Source organism: Poecilia mexicana, unplaced genomic scaffold (genome assembly GCF_051168715.1).
Source record: "Poecilia mexicana isolate PSO_F unplaced genomic scaffold, ASM5116871v1 scaffold_9, whole genome shotgun sequence".
NCBI lineage: Eukaryota > Metazoa > Chordata > Actinopteri > Cyprinodontiformes > Poeciliidae > Poecilia > Poecilia mexicana.
Window position 1 is genome coordinate 6,896,390 of NW_028263378.1, and position 19,147 is coordinate 6,915,536.

Here is a 19,147-nt window from a genome sequence, read left to right on the forward strand (position 1 = left end):
GACACCAATTGTCAGCAAATCTGGGAATCTCATCACTAAAAACCAAATGTAGAATATAAATATTGGCTGAACTCTTGGAAAAGAAAGAAAAATGGCCAGGAAAGCAGTTCTCTAACTAAGATGGCATTTTATGAAGCTTTAATTTTATTAAATTTAAATGATCTCACATTTGGAAACTGCTCCACATTCCTGTCAGATGGATTGAGAGTGCTGTGACTTTAACCTCCATTAGCCTACATTTATGTGAACACAGTCCAAGCATCAATTATTGATGGATTAACAAAGATCACTCTATTCTCCTGATTTCTAATCAATAATTAGAACCTGTGTAGTGTTTATTAATGCGATATTGTGCTGCGGATGGTTCTTATTTTGACTAAAACAAATATTCATAAGAATAAGTTGTGAAAAACACTCAAGAAAACAATTATTCAAGGCTAAAAACCTCTTTAACGACATGCTAACAGGTGTAAATGATCTGCTGTGAGCCTTCGTAGTCAAACAAATAAAAATACCCACAAGCTCTTAGCATTGTGTCAGTACAAGCAGCCGCTGGCTCTACAGGAAACCCACGCAGCAATTCACTCATGCATTTAGCTTAGCAATCGAGAATAACATTAGTTCTGTAGTGATAATGTTTCTTTTACCGGGTCAAGTATGTCCAGACAGCATTCCCATTTTGTTCCCTGAAAATATTTCTGTTAACGGCGGAAAAGGTTTGCAGAAATTGGAAAGGTTTCAGACTAATACTGTATAAATTAAACAGAAATTATACATTTGTGTTTAACCCCCTCTACTCTGAGATACCTAAATAAAATCCAGTGCAAAACTGAAACAAAAACACAAAGCATTAAAATACAAACAGAAGTAAAACTAAACAGCCGTGGCAGGAGGAAGTCAGGGAAACTAAAGGAGAGAGAGACTAATTAACACAAATAGAGCTATGAAAATATCTTCAAAAGGAAAGATGAACACAGATCTAAGAGAATTAAATCCAAATCCACACAAGGCTTTTTAACAGAGTGTATTAATTAAATGTTACAAACTTGCATTTAAACTGAATAGTAAACACTGATAAGGGTAAGTACATGTGAACTGAACATTATGACTCCATCTGTGTTATGTCCTGATGGAGTTTCTCCTTCTGCTCATCACTCATTGATCCCAGATTCTCAGGAAACAGATCTATGTGAGAAAAAGTCATGCATTTTGATGCTTATGTTGCATCCATAGTTCTGATGCAACATTATTGTTACCACTGGATGTTTCATATAATGACCTGATTGACCAAAACTAATGTGATTTTTGGATTCAGCACAAAACCCCAGACAATTATTTTGGCTGTTAACCACTGTCGTAAGTATTTACCACCTTGCAAATTTTAAATTGTAGAACTTTCTTGCAACTTCATCAGTGCAAAACCAAAAATTTGTGTCAGGTTCAAACTAAAAGGGATCAGACCCTTCGATGAAAGCGCGACCGATCAGACGGGTAGCTGTCCTCGCAGGGGCCAATAACTGATCTTCTCAGTACAAAGCTGTGCAGCCTCTTTTCATGTCACTTTCATTGAGTGGAGGGCCACCGTGTGAGCTCTATAAAGAGGCTGTGCCCATTCAAGGGACTAAAGAGGACAAAGCTGAGCTCGCCGTGGTGCCACACAGACTCATAACCAAAAGAGGAACGAAGCAAAGCGACAAGGGAGGGCTCAAGAGAACAAGAGGCGGGGAGTGAATTATGTTAAATTCATCTGCTGAATATATTTACTGGAAACTGATCAAAAACTAGACCTCTGTTCAGAGACATTTCACTTACTTAAAGAGATAAAGTGATGAATATCACATATAGTTGCTGCCTGAAGACATCCTTTGAGTCTTATCAGAATAATACAAAACACTATGCAGGGCTCAATATGCATCAGTTTGCATGAAAATATTTAAGAAGATGCACTTTACTTTTATGTGCACATCACAGACTGACACCATGGATGAAGCTGCATGTTGGTTTCCTTCTTCTTCTGATGGAGCTCTGCAGTAGGATGCAGGTCTGTGTCTCCATCTGTTTGTTACCACAGATGACTTCCCTGGTCTGCTCGCTCATCCTGTTTGGCTCGGCAGTCGCGTCTCCTCTGGGTGAGTCCTTCAGGCTTCTCTTTCACATTATACACCAAATCTGACTTTAATTATAATAATGCATTGTATTTACAAAGCTTATTTTTTATAAATCCATCCCAGTTTGGATTTGAGGAGTGCACAATTATGTTGTTTTGCTAACCCACAATTAACAAACAGCAAACAAATTTAACTGAAATATCATCTTTAAAGAATTAAGACGGTGCAGGAAGAGTTTTCTCAACTTGGAAAGATTGATATTGGTTCAGAAATGACTTTTACCTTTTAATTCTGTTTCTTTTAATTTTATGCATGTTTATGTCCAGGACAAAGCATATAAATAATAATTCAGCAACACATTGCATCCACTAAGATGCAAAATGCATCATAAATATTGAACTATCCATAGGATTTATAGCAGCTTTAGTTTGCATCATAAGGTTCTTGCACCATATAACAATGATAGTAAAAACTAAATATATATTATGTATAAAACATTTTTTAGCTGTGAGAAAATATTTTAGCAGAAGTTAAAAATACTGCTCTGAGAAAGGATTGCTAGTCAGAAAGTGTCGACTCCTTTTGGTTTGTATTTTTAACAAAAGGCATCCAGTGTCATTGTGCATGAATTTATGCTTTATTGTTACCACTGGATGTTTCTTATTGTAATGAACTGTGGTTATTGTGGTGAATGATGGACGTGGTGGACACAGGTATTGGTGAAAATGATGGTTTTATTGAAGAGAAACAAAATCCAGGCAGCACAGGTGAGCAGTTAGGCTAGGAGCTCAGACCCTGCTAGCAACTGCAGACTAATGCACGACTGACAGGGTAGACAAAACACGACACATGACAAGGACCCGACAGGGAGCAGGGGCCGCAGGTGGGATTAAATACACAGGGAGATAATCGGGAACAAGGAACAGCTGGAGACAGTTAAGGAAAAGACTCAATCTAGAAACAAAAACCAAATCCTTACACTTGTCACATTTTTGATGCAGTTTACACCCTGCTTTGCATTTCATATATTGATTCACCCAGTAATGTTGTTGTATGTTGACTTCTTCAGCCTTTAGTTCTATTAATTTGGCAGGAAATTTAATTTGTGAGCCTTTTTTTGAATTGTTTTGTTTTATCTGCTTCCTACCATACATATTTGCCTGAACTTGAGTCGTTTATTATCCATAGTTACTTCAAAAAGTATATTTTTTTCTATCTTTTACATCCTTCTGATAGTTTCTACATAAACCAAATAGAAAACAGAGATAAATAAGCACATATTCTATGAGAGATATTCAAAACTTCCCCAGTGGCTACATTTCTGAGTGATGACTGGATTTAATATCTGTTAAATGTGTCTCTAATGTTTCTGGTTTCCAGGTTTGGAGGATTTTTTCTTTAGTCCCGAGGACCAGACCGTGAAAGAAGGAGAAGCTGTTTTCCTGCAGTGTGTGTCTGGAGAAAGTTCACCTGCAGCAAACGTCTCATGGCTCAAAGACGGACGGATAGTCACAAGAGGCAGACAGTTTCAGGTGAGGCAGGTCGAAACAGAACATTTAAATTAGTTTTTAAACCTAATTGATCGCTTAGACAGACATTAAACAGATTTTTTTGTTTTGCAGAAATTTTTTTATCTTGGTCCTCTACTTGTAAGATCTGTCTAAACTTTTAACATTTTAATTTATCTGCAGTCTGTTTAAAAACTCCTGATAAACTCTGACTGAATAGTTTGATAGTTTTAATGCCTTCTCAATTACTTTCATTGATGCTAATGATGCCAATTATCTTTATTTCTAAAACTCACTCAATTAATAAAAGCCAAATTCAGTCAACAAGGTCATATTCTGAATCTATTGCTTCTGATCAACTTTCTGCTTAACACCTCTATTAAGTGAAAAAAACTTTATTATTTATCTTTTTGTACCTTCATCCTTGTTCTCTTCTTTTGATGTTTTTTTTTTGCTCAGGATTTTTACATCAATTTATCTTCATATTTGTATCAGCATAAAAAGCTGAATACATTTAGATAAATCATTGTCAGAATGTGTTTGCTTTACCTGCTACTTTCTCAATCTGTCTTAAATATTTAATAAGTAGAATTGCATATTTTGAAATCTGAAGTTTTTGGTAGCTTGGAAAGAGACTCAGATAAAAATAACACATTTAAATAACGGCAAAAGTGTAAGTTTTCTGATAATTTAACAAAGTTTTCTGATTTCTTTCCTGCTAAGGGGGAATATGGAGGAGGACAACAGAAGAAAACTTCAGGCACGCTGCACCTCTTCAATGTAACGTTGCAGGATGATGGGATATATGTTTGTGTCGCACAAAACTCTCTGCTGAACATCAGCAGGAGGAGTAAACCAGCTAAGCTAACTGTGGAAGGTGAGAACAAACTCTTTCAAACACAGACACTTCTTGAAAAACATGGTTAACCCACAACATTTATGACAAACTCCGTCTGTGCGCTAGGTGTTCCTCTGCATCTGAAGCTCGTCCAGGGCCCTGACAACAGCACGGTTACCATGGGAACTGAGGTCTCCATGCAGTGCACAGTCCGTGGCTTCCCTGTTCCCATGGTGCACTGGTTCAAAGACGGCTGCCTCCTGTCGAGCTGCTCGGCCACATTCAGCCTCCTGAACAATGGGCAGCTGCTCATACTGAGGTCAGACACTCCACAGGACAGCAGGGAAACATTCGGTTTCTTCTCTCCTGACAGGCTAGTTTTAAAGCACGTGTCAACTCAAGACCCGGGGGCCAAATCTGGCCCGCCGCAGCTTTTTATGTGGCCCTCTAGACTCCAAATGACATCATTAAGTCCCAGCAATTTTTCACAAATCTGCAAAATTCAAACTAAATCAACAGATCGCCACATTTTTCAGATTTCATTGAAAATGTTTTTCTCAAAATAGGTCAGAAACATTGGGTTTAATTGACTGCTGCAAAGAATGAAAGTCACATTTAAAATCATACATTGGAGCAAATATTAAAATTCCTTACAAATATTTCTAAATTAGCACCACAAGATCTGTGATTTTTATTACAAAAAAAAAAACATAATAACAATCAAAATCCTGGAGTGACAACTATTTATTACTATTTTAACAGCTTATTGGGTTTTATCAATGCATTCTAGCACAACCGGCCCTCTAAGAATGTTCAGAGTATTGATATGGCCCAAAATGAAACTGAGTTTCACACCCATGTTTTAAAAGGAACCTATTATGAAAAATTCACATTTGTACATTTTAATACTTCAGTTTGGGCCTCAACTGATTTTAAAAACAACCTCAGGGCTTAGAAATAATTCTGGCAATAAGTTTATGCTTTTTTGGCATCTGGAAAATAAACTGCTTCAACAACCTCCTCATTGTTAAGTTACAACCCGTTACCTAGCAACCCCAGCTGGGCCCAGCCCATCACCTAGCAACCTTAGCAGAGCTCCAGCACGCTTGGTCAGCTTGTTTTACTGCTGTATGTGCTGCTGGAAAAGACAAGTGTTTTGTTGTTGACTTACCATCTACAAACCACTTGCTGCATTCTTGTTGGTTGTACAGGAGGCACTATTAATGCTTTTCAGCCATTTTCATGTGTGAGTGTAAATGTTGAATTAGGGGGCGTGTCCAGCAGCAGTTTATTTGGATTTAAAGTGGCAAGACGCCCTAAAACAGCTCATTCTGAAAGGAGCAGATTAAAATCTCATTACAAACATTTTTTTTATGATGATTATGAATCAAATCATAGTGAAAATATGCTGTGATAGTATATTATTAGAGCATATTTACAGTGTATTTGTACACACTGTAAAGTTTCTTAATTTGTTAAAATTACAGAATGTATAGGTTGAAATATTAATGATAGGGATTATATTGTTCAAATCTACAGTTTCTTTCATCTGGTCTTAATCTTGATGAAAATTTTAGTTATATTTTAATAAAAGTCCTGCAATTTACAAACCCACAAAGCTCAACATCAGTCTTTATTTTCATATAATGAACGTTGGTGTTTATTTTTGAGTTTACTGCAGCTTTGCAAACAGTTCTCTGATTGCATTTTTATGAGTTCTGTTTTTGAAGATCTTAGCAACCTCAGTAAATCCCATCAGTATGAGAACTAAGACAAAAACTGAAGATTTTGAATCTTTGAATTTGAGTTTTTATCTCCTGAAAACACAAGCTTCCTTTGTGTTTGTATTAGAAATGTGACAAAGCAGGACGAAGGCTGGTATCACTGTGAAGCATCAAACCAGGAGGAGACTATCAAGTCACAGTCAGCTTTCCTGCTTCTAGCCGGTACTTTGAATTTTAACAAAATTTACTCAAATCAAATACAGTCACACATTTGAGCATGCAGTCATGCGTTTTCAGACATGCATTGGAGTTTTGTGCAGCAGCCCTCAAGCCTGACTGTCAGGAGAGGAGAAAACGTCACGCTCACCTGCAGACCTCCATACAGTCGACCAGAAGCTGATGTGTCCTGGTTCAAAGGCAACCAGCTTCTCTCTCCAGCAGGAAACATGACTGTGTTACCCAGTGGAGACCTCTTCTTTCACAGGTCTCTTTTCTAAAACACATATAATTGGATAAATAACTATATCATCTTCCATTCTAGCAAAACTTACTGCATTTTTCATGCTTCTCCTTCAGCGTACAGGTGCATGATGGTGGCATTTACTTCTGCAGAGCGTCAAACTCTCACCTCCAAAGATTCCTCACTTCTAGAAGAGCGACTCTGACTGTGCTGGGTGTGGGGAAAACACAAAACTACACATGCTGCCCCAGATTGCAGGGCAAAAACACAAAATCTTAAGTGTTTCTGTTCTAGTGCAAGTATCTTAATATACTTGAAATAAGACAAAACTAACTTACAAGTAACTTTTCAGCAAGTAATTGGGACTTAAAATGACAAGAGGCCCTAAAACAGCTCATTCTGAAAGCAAGTTGTCTTACTTCAAAGTGTACTAATATATTTGGACAAGAAACTAGACCAAAATACTTGGTAAGATGTGTTTTTCCAGAGTAGCGTGAAAAAAATTAGTTTGGGTTTCAGAAAGCTTTATTTCTTCTTTCTCTTTCTTCCTGTAGCCCCTCCTTTAGTGAAATTGTGGCCCACAGTATTGATGGTTCCTGTGGGAGCCCCAGCAGTGCTGGAGTGTGAGGCGTCCGGTCATCCTTTGCCCTCCATCAGCTGGATGAAAAGAGGCCACTCCAAGCAAACCGGAGGGAAGGTTGCACTCGGGTAGGTCGCCATGTTGGTGTGTTGAATGAAACTCTTAACAAAAATTTTAAAAAGCAATACTCTTTAAATATCTCGTTCTTTTCTTTTATTCTCGCAAAGAACACAAGTTTCTTGTTTTTCCATTTTTTTAAAGGGAACCCGTTATGCGAAATTCACCTTTTGTATATTTTGTACTTCCTTTTTGGGTCTCTGCTGCTTCTAGAAAACACCCACTCATTTCTTGGCAATAAGTTAATGATTTTTTACTATCTGAAATATGAGCCATTTCCAAAATGTCCAGGTACTGTACATTTTGGCAACTCAAGCAGCAATCCAGCACATTTGGTCAGCTGGTTTTACCGCTATATGCGCTGTACAATGGCTGCTAGAAAAGAGAAGTGTTTTGTTGACTTACCATCTAGAAACCACTCTCTGTATTTTTGATGGTTGTGAAGGAGGCTCTACTTCTGCTTTTCAAAGATGTATGGTTCTATGATTGCACATTTTATTTCATCCACTTTGACGAGTTTGGGGACGTGGCCATCAGCAGCTTATTTTGATGTAAAGTGACAAGAGGCCCAAAAACATCTCATGGCACTAAAATCTCATTATCTAAGGATGAATCTGTGCAAAATATCAAATGAACATGTATTGTGTAACCCATAGATCTGTCCCAACCTGTTCAAGGAAGCAAACTTAAAGCTGTCTTCTACAGTATTGATCTGCTTTTTCTCTAACGTTGTATCCAGTGCTTGAGTATGTGAAAAATATAATTTCTTACTTATTGAGTTTATTCGGACCGTGTGCCTCTCTCATCCAGTCAGAGAAATGCTACGCTCTACATCCAGTCAGCCAGGATCTACGACGAGGCCATCTACGTATGTGAAGCCTCCAACGTTTTGGGAAGAAGCCACAGCACAGCCCTGCTGAGAGTTGCTGGTGACACTTACTTTATATTTATATTTATAAAGTACTGAATTTATATCTAACATAGGTTCTTAGATCCAAGATAAGTCAAGTCTACATTCATGATGATGTTGTGACACAATAAACTAAATAAACCTTTTTCTGGGTATGAAGCACAATTGGCCACAAATCAATAATCAATTCATCTTCATCTTGTCTTAAAATGCATAAAATATACATTTTTGTGCAGTTTTTGCTTAATTAATGCTCTGAGTATGTTGTTCTTTCACCAAATGGCCTTTTTGAGTCTTTATATTCCAGGTAACGCTTAATCGATTACTAAAATAGTTGACGAGTATTTGAATAATTGGCTCATCATAATCAGTTTAATAGTTTCAGCCCTAATCTTTACATATTCAGAATTTATCTCTTTAACTATTCCACTACAGCTCACATTGAAGAAGAAAACATAAATTAGTCAAACATGGACATTAAATAACAACTCAAAATATTACACGTTTTGTTTGGGCAATTATACTTGGAGTAGTCGTATGTACATAATGGATTCTTTTTTTTTTTTTCTTATTTCCAGTGAGTCCCATTATTGTGACTTTTGTAAGCAGAGTGAGCAGCACCATCGGGTCATCAGTGTTTCTGCCCTGCAGAGCTGTAGGGGTTCAGCCCATCACATACAGCTGGACCAGAGCGGAGACTCGCTCTCCCATCAGCCGCACTGAAACCAGACATGTTGACGGTGAGTCCTGCATGTGACCTGGTTCAGCCTGGATGTAACTACATGTCAGTTCTGCTTGATGCAGAAAGTGGAGCCCTGCATATTTCCAGAGTTCAGCATTCGGATGCAGGAGAGTTCGTCTGTACTGCTGAGAACAGAGCTGGACGCCATCAGAGACACGCAGTCCTCGTTGTCACAGGTGTGTTTATTCCTCATCAGAAGTTGCTTTCCATTGCAAATGCTATGTCAATATTCCCCTAATGTAAAAAAAAAAGTGCAATCGCAGTGTTTCCATTAATTAAAATCACGTGAATAAGTTTGTTCACTCAATAAGTCATAAAAAAACATGCAGCGCCTCGTCCTCCTACTACTTCCTGTCGTCTTTTTCGTCTTTTCAGCCAGTGGTAACATCCTGCTGTTGGTCACGAGTCATGTGATTACAAAAAGATTTTCTATTGCAGTTTTATTGAAATACATTAATTTTGATGCAGCTGAAAAACGACCCCATCCCAGCACAAAAAAACTTTTTATCTAAAAATGGTTTGTCAAAAATGTCCATGTTTGCATTAAGCAAATTTATTTTCATAATTACAATTCGCACAATTATATGTGAATGAAAAGGCAGCAGTTAATACAGATTAAAAGGGAATTAAAACAGAGAATGATTCAAAGCTTTACTTGAAATCTGAAACTTTCATATTGGTGATTTAATATTCACCAATTCAGTAAATATTTCTTATACTAAAGCTATAAAGAGTGGAAATCGTTTATTTGTAATGAACACTGAAGGGTCAATCAATGTAAAACTTTTGAATTATTTCTCTTTCACTTGGTTTTGAATCTCATTGGTTGCAGTTGGAGCGTTGATGAACTATTATTATTGTGTGATTTGGATCAAATAAACTATCTAAATGGTTACTACTAAAGGTGCAACTGAAAAACAGATTAACTCTGCAAAAACATGTCAGATAAGTGAGCTGAAGATGGATTTCTGCATGAGTTTCTGATTCTCCTTGATGCTGTTTTTGTTGCTAAGCTGAAGATCGTCCTGCTTCTAGAGACAAACACACAAAACTGATTCTGTCTGCTGTGAGTAAAGATGTGAAAATATTTCCTCAGGTTTGTGTGGAAAATCATTGAGCAGATTGTTTATGTGCTTTTCATGCATCATTTAAGTTCTCAGCAAAGCTTCATAAATGGCGACATTTCATTATTTATCACTATAACATGCAACATTTGTGACATTTGTGGCCTTTCATCCATTTAATACATTTGTGATTAATGGTGTTTCAGCATCAAATGAATTTGTTCTCATGGAATCCTTTGTTTTGGTATTTCTAAGAGCTCTAATGTTGGCGAGGATCATCATGTTTCAGCTGAGCAGAACCTTCAACCAGCTCATCATCCCCATCTGATGGCTCAGAAAAAGTTAACATGTACGTATTTGCAGAAAAACTTTTGTAGCTCTTTAGGTAACAGTAACTACTTCTGTTTTAGCATGATTGTCGGCTTGTGTTTTTTTTTTTCTGGGTGTGAAGTTAATCTTTTTGAATGGTTACGATTCAGAGACAAAACATTCCTTTGAGATTTTAAAGACATCGACTTGCAAAAGTTTTTTTCCTTGATTTTTAACTTCAATTTTTCAAATTCTTTGAAACCAAAGTTGTTACAAAGCACATCATGCTCACCTGCCTGGTTTCATTGTGTGTGTTAAATTATTTGGACAGATTTTAGTCACTTTGGTAAATGGAAGAAATCAATAAGTAAAACTATTGCAAATCAAAAGCACAAAGACTAAACAAGAATAATATTTCACGTTATTCTTGAAATGATTTAACCTCTCTGTTTAAAGGCTAAACAAAGTAAGAAATCTGGTTTAAATAACTTTACTTTTATGACAAAGAATCAAAAGGCTGCAGCTTGATCAGATTCCAGCCTGCAGTGACCCTAAAGAATTAAATAAAAATATTCATGAGCATAAAACTGACAACCAAGATCAAACTGTAGTCTCTATTAGGTGAACAATGTGTTGACAGAAAAAACAGCACATGCATTAAACCGTCTGCAAAAAACAAAATCTTACCCGATATTTTTGGTCTAGGTTTTAGTGCAACTATTGTGGTCCACCTTAAGACAAAACTGTCTTAAAAGTAACTTTGTATAAGCTTGTGTAAAGTTTTAGTAATTCTTCAATAAAGATGCAAAGAGTACAACTTTCACTGGCAGATTTGTTTTCACTTAAAACAGGAAAAATGTGAAAAAATTTAACTTTCCCATCGATATTCACAAATTATTGACTAAAAACAAACTTATATATTTTGCTGAAAAGTTACTTTTAAGTTAGCTTTGTCAAATCTCAAGTGTACTAAACCAAAAGTACACTATAAAAAATGCCAGCTGTGGTTGCCAATTTTACTGCATAAATCTGATAAAATTCATATTTATACAGATTTTACTTTACAAATACATTAAAATTCATATTTTTATGGTAAAATTCTGCCACAGCTGCTGGCATTTTACTGTAAATTAGAGATTATTTTTATAGTGTACTTACAGTTTCCATACATCACTCATTAAAGTTTGCAAGAATTGTTTATAAACTTGTTAAACAAAGCTTTGGCAACCATATTATATCTCATTGATGAATGATTACTGATTTGAGAATCTGATATTTCTTTTTTTTTTCCAACCAGTATTAAAAACAAAACTTTTTACTTCAGTAAAAACCAACAGGTGAACATTTCCTTCATGATTAATTGCATCTCACAAATCAATAAAAGAGAAACATTTTTCTGTACTCTTCCAGGTTTCAGCTGCAGCAACACGACCACGTCTTCAGCTTTTTCAAGAAAATTCCCAGCAGAGTTAAAGGCACCGCCGTCGAGGCCTGATCAGATTTTGGAGGAAGTGACCCATCCAGCCCAGCAGCTTGTTGTTTCGCAGATGCAGCCTCCAATATTGCCGCCTCCGCCGCATCCAAACTTCCTGTTAGGACATCTCAACCCCAAACTTCCTCTGGAAAAGGATCAACATTTAACCTCAACTAGTCGACCCCTCAGTTCAACGCCGGCAGCTACCAGTCAGGGTTTCAGGGTCAGGGTTTCACCACATCAATTTCTGCAATCTACAGAAAATAATGAGTCTCCAGTGAATCTAAAAGACAAACTGATGGAGTCAGAAACACCAGTGCCAACACAGATTTCTGTTTCCCAGATTAAAATTAAACCCTCAGTGAAAGTTACTCCAGAAGGGGAATCGTTTCATTTGAAACCCCATTCTTTCCACCAACGGAATATCCTCTCCAAAAATGAGACATCGTCACAGATTTCTCCAAATAAACCAACTGCTTTGCACTTTTCAGCTTCTCCCCAACAAACAACTCACCGGCCTGCCACACCAATGAGTTTTCTCCCAAAGTTTCATCTTGAAAGCCCAGACATGCAACTTCCACCATCTTTAATCACCAAACCTCCGCCATTACAGTTTGATGATCGACCCACAGCAGCAACGTTAAACCCTGGATCATCTCAACAGCACCACCCAGTATCAGACCCAGTAAACACCAGTCATGTGTACTGGTTGACCTCCACGCAGAAAGATCGACCATCCAACAGCACAAAGCTGACAGACTGGAAAAAGAGGAACACCTCCCAGTCCCCAATGACCAGCAACGATCCCATGTGGGTGAAATAAGCAGCTTTTATTTAATCTTTTGATAAAAATCCAATCTATAGAAGTAAATGGTCTTGAATAATAGTTTTCCACTTTTTCCTAAATTTTTGATGCTTTTTTACTCATTTTTATGACTGTTCCTTCTGCTGCATTCCTTATTTTTCAGAAACACACTTCAAAATATGCTTAGCATAATACATAAAACAGAAAATATTTAAAACACTTATCGAATGCTTAGAGTACTCTTAATTTAAAACCATATTCAAAGATTACAAGAAATGTTTACTTCCTGTAAGCATAAGCTAAAAAGTTCCAGATTAGTTTAAAATGTATCAAATTACTATTGAAGTTGCTTTTTTTGCGAGAAGTCTAATTTTTATTCTCTCCCAGAGGAACACAACAGTCGCCATCATGGCTGCCTGCTCTTGAGAAACACGACATCCCCATTGTGGTTGGAGTCGGCATATCCCTGGCTTTCATCTTCATAACCGTCACTTTTTATTCAGTCGTCCAGAAGAACGAACCTTTACCTCCGGGTCGAGCAGGTAGCACATTATTTTATTTTCTGATTGTCCTAGTTGGCTGAAAAATGAAGATTTTTCCACAAAACTAGCAGATCAAGACCAGTTTTCTTGCGTTCACAACACATTGAAATCATTGTATTTACATGTCAAAAGACAAGTAGCATTATTTCAAATGCCATTAGTATATTAACTTAAAATTTATTAAGTTGTATTAGTGATTTGCAATACATGCACATATGTACTAAAACAATAATCCTTTAAATTCTTTTTAAATAAAAAGGTTTCGAGATTTATGTCTGGAGATTAACTTTGTCATTCAAAATTTTTCTCACTTTCAATTCTGTATTTTGACTGAGCAACAAGATATATCTGACAGTTACATGTAAAAAAAAAAGCAGTTTTGTTTTACCTAAAAATTGGCTTGCTTCACACAACATATGCTAACAAATTAGCTGTCAATATTTTACAGTAACAGGTTGATAAGCTGAACTCTTGTCTTGATCTGAAACAAACATTAATGTTTTAAAAGTCATGGAGGGACAGTATTATGTAAAATATCCCAGATAATGCTAATACTCTGGTGTTGATACTCTTAAGAAATAAGAGAATTAGCTAAATTAATTAATTTATCCTAAAACAATCTAAATGTAGGTAAATTTCTGATTTTTCATAGAAAGCTAAATAAGTTTCAAATAAAAACTGCTAGCTACTTTTAAACATGTTTTTATATGAGCCAAGAAAAGTTAGCTGACTTGGCAAAGTCTGTTTAGCTTTTGCTGGTTAAACAACTTTTTTTTCACATAAAGGTTTAACGATCTCTTAAAGCTAAATATCATCCAGGTGCTTTTAATATTAAATCAATTTTAATATTAAATCTCTACATCTTTCCTGTTTTTGTTTTACCAAAAACTTATCTAAATTAGTTTATCTTAGCCTATTTAATGTAAGCTAACATAAACTAAAACTAAGCTTTTCACCTGTTCAGTTTTTCCTACCAACTTGTCAAAATAGCTTTTAAAAGTTACATTAAAGACTAATAAAAAACAAAACATCTTATGTGAAACGGGAAAACCCAATTACCGAACTCGCTTTAGTTAGCTAAACTAGCTTTTTTTATTACTCTAGGTGAAACATGGACAACATTGAAGCAGCTAAATAAAGCAACTTTCAACGTTTAGCTCTTGTTACTGGCAAAGTCATTTAATCATAAACAACTCGGCTGTTATTTATTCAATTTTTTTTTTTTCATGTTGAAAAAATTGGCTAAATTAGCTTATCGTCTAAGCAAACTTAACAAAAACCCTCTTAATTTAATGTTAGCCACATCCTTTGCAGCTCAAAGGAATCTTGGAGTCCCAAAGAGACACGCTGACTGCCAGGCTGCTGGACACACGTATGAAAACAGGTGAATATGAAACTACAAAACACAAAAATATGGAAAAGGCAGTCCTGAGGATCTTAAACAAACGTAACGTAACTTAAACATCAGCTGTATGTGTGTACAGAGCTTTTGAGGACGATGACTCTGTCACCGTGATCGAGCAGAGCCCCAACACGTCAGACACACGGGCCCGACCTCCAGGGCCCAGCCTGGTCATTGTGCAGATGGAGCCAACGTTTGAGGAGATTCAAGATGTCTGCCACCCCGCAGTGGACCACTACTCAGTGACTGTGGAGACTCATCCTGAGCCCATTGTTGACACCAAGGTCTGAAATCCCACATGTGAAATTAATTTTACTAATTTAATCACCATTAGGCTTGGAAATTAGAGGGAACCTATTAGGCTTTCTTGAACAGGTTAGATCTATGGGACACACAAAACATGTTCCTCACAATTTTTACACAAAATCATTCTTAGATTATGAGATTTTAGTCTGATTTCAGTTCTGCCTATTTTGAGCTCCTTTCATAATGAGATGTTTTAGGGCGTCTGCTGCTGACCACGCCCCCTAACTCAATGTTTACACTCGCATGTGGAAATGGCTGCAAACAGATGTGCTATTATACAACCATATATCTTTGAAAAGCAGAAGTAGAGCCACCTGCACAATGAACAAAAATGCAGAAAGGGTTTCTGGTCGGTAAGTCAGCAACAAAACACTGGTCTTTTCCATCAGCCATTGTACAGCACATACAGTGGAAAAACCAGCTGACCAAACATGCTGGAGCTCCGCTTGGGTTGCTAGGTAAGGGGCTGGGTGTGACTGGGGTTGCTAGAAAGAGGTATATGGTGACTTAACAATCAGGAGGTTTTTGAAACGGGTAATTTTCTATACACCAATAAATATTAACTTAATGCCAAAAATCGGCTCGGTGTTTTTAGAAGCAGTTGAGACCCAAATGGAAATACAAAAACATAATAGTTCCCCTCCAACAAAATCATCAAAACGTTTTGGGGATTTCTTTTTCTTTTTTCCCCATTTTTAAGATAACTACAAGGATCCAGTTTACTCCTTTTCTATGGAAAAGGATTAGGACCAACAATTAAAAAAAAATTCTGACTTTAAACTCTAAATCTAATTTTGTGTCTGTCTATATCAAAATGAAAATGACCAAACATTCTCAGGTGTATCTTAATTATGTTGTTGGTAAGACTTCACTTTTTTGCCTGTCCCAAATGTATTTTGTAGATTTTTTTTTCTAGTTTTAAGACTAGATTAGCCTGATGGTGCATAAACAATTTCAACAATTTTGATTGTGAGATTAAAGTCAAAATTCCTTCTTTTTTTTTTAATGGCCCTGATCTTCTTCCGTATTTTTCAGTTTGACTCATCACTGGAGGAAGATAAAAGATGCAGTTTGTCGCACCCCAGCATCCAGCTGCAGTCCACTGAGGACTGGACGAGCATCTCAGGGGACAACCACAGCCCATGCCAGGACGCCTTTCCCCCTCCATCCTCTTTACCCTCTCGCTCCCCGTCCCCGCCCTCCAGACGAGAAGACGCTCTGCACTCCTCTCTGACGCTGCGCAGCGCAGAGCCTTGTGCCGCACCCATCCACCACAGCCTCAGCATCTCACACGGCAGCCCTCCTCTGCTTGTCTCTCACCACGTCTCTCTGGGCCTCACCTCTGTTGCTGTTGACGTCCAGGTCTATCCTGCAGCCTCTGCTTCAACGACAGTAAGCAGCAGCACTCACATCAACTCAGCTTCGAACTCAGCCTCAGTGACTGCACCGCTGTTTAGTCCTCCGTTGTTCAACAGCCGAGAGAATGATGATCGATCGACGGCCAGGTTACATCAGAGTAAGTAGCTTCAGACAGATGTTTGACCAAAGAGGAGACTGCGAGCATATGTGTCTTATCATAAGCAAACTTTAAATACTTAGTATGAGGGCTGAAACGATTAATCAATCGTATTAGTGATTAACCGATTTTTCAAATAATCGTCAACCAATTAAGTAATCGATTAATCGTTAAATTGAGTATACAGGCTCAAAAAAGGCCATTTGCTGAAAGAACAACATATTCAGAGCAGTAAACTGTACAAAAAATTAATACATTTTCCATTTAAGATAAAAAAAAATCTCCTCAAGTGACGTAGTTTTTGCTTCATCTGAATGAAATTGTGTAAAAAAAATCTATTAAGCACCTTTTGCTGTCCAGTTATGAATCAGTTAATCCAAAAAATAAAGATATAGCTGTACTGATAAGTCAAGCAGAAAGCGCAGAGCTTTTAACGTGTTGATAGAAGTATTCTTTAGCTGCAGAAGCATTGTTTACTACAAATGATCGAGCTTTAACTAAAAGAATGTTATGTTATTGCATTGTAGGCAATAAAATATTTATTTTACTTATGTATTTGCATCTTTTAATGTATTTTTTATATTGTATAAAAAAGATTTCTGTCATTAAATAAAAAAATGGACAATGTGCCAATTTTTTAACCAGATTAATTGATTAATCATCAGAATACTGATAGAACAATCGATTACTAAAATAATCATTAGTTGCAGCCCTAATTATATTGTATTCACATAGAAAATATGTTTACTTTAATTCATGCTGAGAAATTGATTTGTTGGTTTAAAAGTTACATATTGTACATCTTTAGACATATTTTAGTCTTTTTTAGTTTATTTAGCTCTTAACCACACACACACACACATAACAGTTCTGAGTTTCTGAAGTGTATTCAAGGTTTTTGTTTTGGATCTTGTCTGCTTTTTTGCTCATCGTCAACCCAAAAGTAAAAATTTTCAGAAGAATGTACAAAACAATAATATAAAGACACATTCTGATATATTTTAAATATATTCAGCATCAATCAGTACAATCATTAGATTTATTAGACGAAAACTTGATGTTAATTTGAAAGATATTACCTCTCTCATCCTATTTTCCCTATACTCGAACACACATGACTTTTTTTTTAAGTAGCCTATTTGTTTTTTGCCAGTGTTATATGTATGTATTTATAGTCTCTGCAGTGCTATGATTATTGATGAGAAAGGGCAAAGTAGTATATTATTCATCTCAGAGATGCTAAGTGTTGTTTAGATGCTGACTGGCAATAAATCATGAGTGGTAAACAAAGAAAAAACATGACATTAATGAATCTGAACGATATAATGAAGGAAAATAAAAATGGAGGATGCATTATTGAATAAAAATGTTTTTAGTACGTAAAACTTGTTTTGGGTAAAGCAGTTTTCTATTTTTTCATTTCTGCACCCTGGGGATAAATATCCTGGTTCCTTTTACGAATCTTTTTGTCTTTGAAAGTAATTTTTTTTTATGTATTTATTCTTTATTGTATATGTATATCAAGTAAAGTCCTTTAAATGTTTTGTGTTTAGTAAAACAGCCAAGGAATCCTTACTTATGACATCTCATCATCTCATTCTTTATAACAAGGTATTTGACTGTTACGAGATATTTTTGTTTACCAAAGGAGGGTCACTTTCAATAAACAGACATTACACCCTAAGTGTTGACTGAATGTTTCATGTTTAATGGGAGGTTTTAGCGAAGTACAAGTCAACAAAGTCAGCATAACTGACGAAATCTGAAGACACAATCGAGGGATATTGCGCCGTTACTTGGCAACCTCAGCCGAACCCAGCCCGTCACCTAGCAACACAAGAAGAATTCCACCACGTTCGTGGTGTTACCGCTGCACGCGCTGTACTAGAAAAGACGAGTGTTTTGTTGCTGACTTACCATTCAGAAACTTCTCCTTTTCAAAGATGTTCGGTTACGTAAACGTTGAGTTGGGGCGTGGCCAGCAGCAGCTTACTTGGATTTAAAGTGAGAAGGGCCCTTAAAACAGCTAAAACCATAACGGACTAGAATGCAGTCTCATTATGGTTTTGTGCAGAAAATGTAAGCAATGTGTTTTTATAGCCTATTGATTCATTTTAACCTGTTCATGAGGTTACCTTTAATTTTTTTTGTCCATTTCTGAAATTGAAGGAAGTTTGAAAAGAACCTGAAAACATCTCGCTCCCATTTTAGCATACTTTAGTAATCATAACTGACCTAAAACAACTTAAAGTTTAGTCTGTTTTCATATTAGGTCGTTATGTGACTTTATATTCTGTAGATCTATATGTCTGGTTTTAACTTTTTCATGCAGGTACGGGTTATTCTCAACAGCTACATTAACTTTATAAATATAAATCCAGTATGTAATTGGGCAAGAGGCGGTGGTAAGACCCTGGACAGATCGACATTTCATCACAGGGCAACACAGAGACAAACAGGGCAGACAACAATGCATACACTCACCTACAATTTAGAGAAACCAGTTAATCTAATCTAAATAAATGAATACATTCTGGCTTTGTTTTCCTAATGTACTGAAGAAAGGTGAGTGTTAAAAAGAGGAAAGAAAATAAACTCTAGCAGCAGAAATAATCACATCTTGAATGAAGAGTACACTAGTTAAAAACGCACAGTAGTGACCAAGATGCAACCTGCAGAGGTCAGTATGATCACATATGACATTAAATTGATTTGTAAACTGCCATTACCACAAAGTTTAGG

General features: G+C 36.6%; 1 protein-coding gene across 1 annotated transcript; it reads left to right on the forward strand.

The window, feature by feature from the left end:
- The first annotated feature begins 1,978 nt into the window (after positions 1 to 1,978).
- Positions 1,979 to 18,089, forward strand: LOC106923729 (uncharacterized). Its single transcript, XM_088008684.1, has 18 exons — positions 1,979 to 2,129; positions 3,489 to 3,640; positions 4,340 to 4,493; positions 4,581 to 4,773; positions 6,306 to 6,400; positions 6,476 to 6,662; positions 6,755 to 6,852; positions 7,193 to 7,346; positions 8,146 to 8,264; positions 8,824 to 8,985; positions 9,050 to 9,163; positions 10,007 to 10,053; positions 10,307 to 10,400; positions 11,771 to 12,644; positions 13,027 to 13,181; positions 14,496 to 14,565; positions 14,666 to 14,867; positions 15,925 to 18,089. Exons 1-18 carry the CDS (start codon positions 1,985 to 1,987, stop codon positions 16,411 to 16,413), a joined length of 3,504 nt encoding a protein of 1,167 aa, XP_087864810.1. The 5' UTR covers positions 1,979 to 1,984; the 3' UTR covers positions 16,414 to 18,089.
- The last annotated feature ends 1,058 nt before the right edge of the window (positions 18,090 to 19,147 follow it).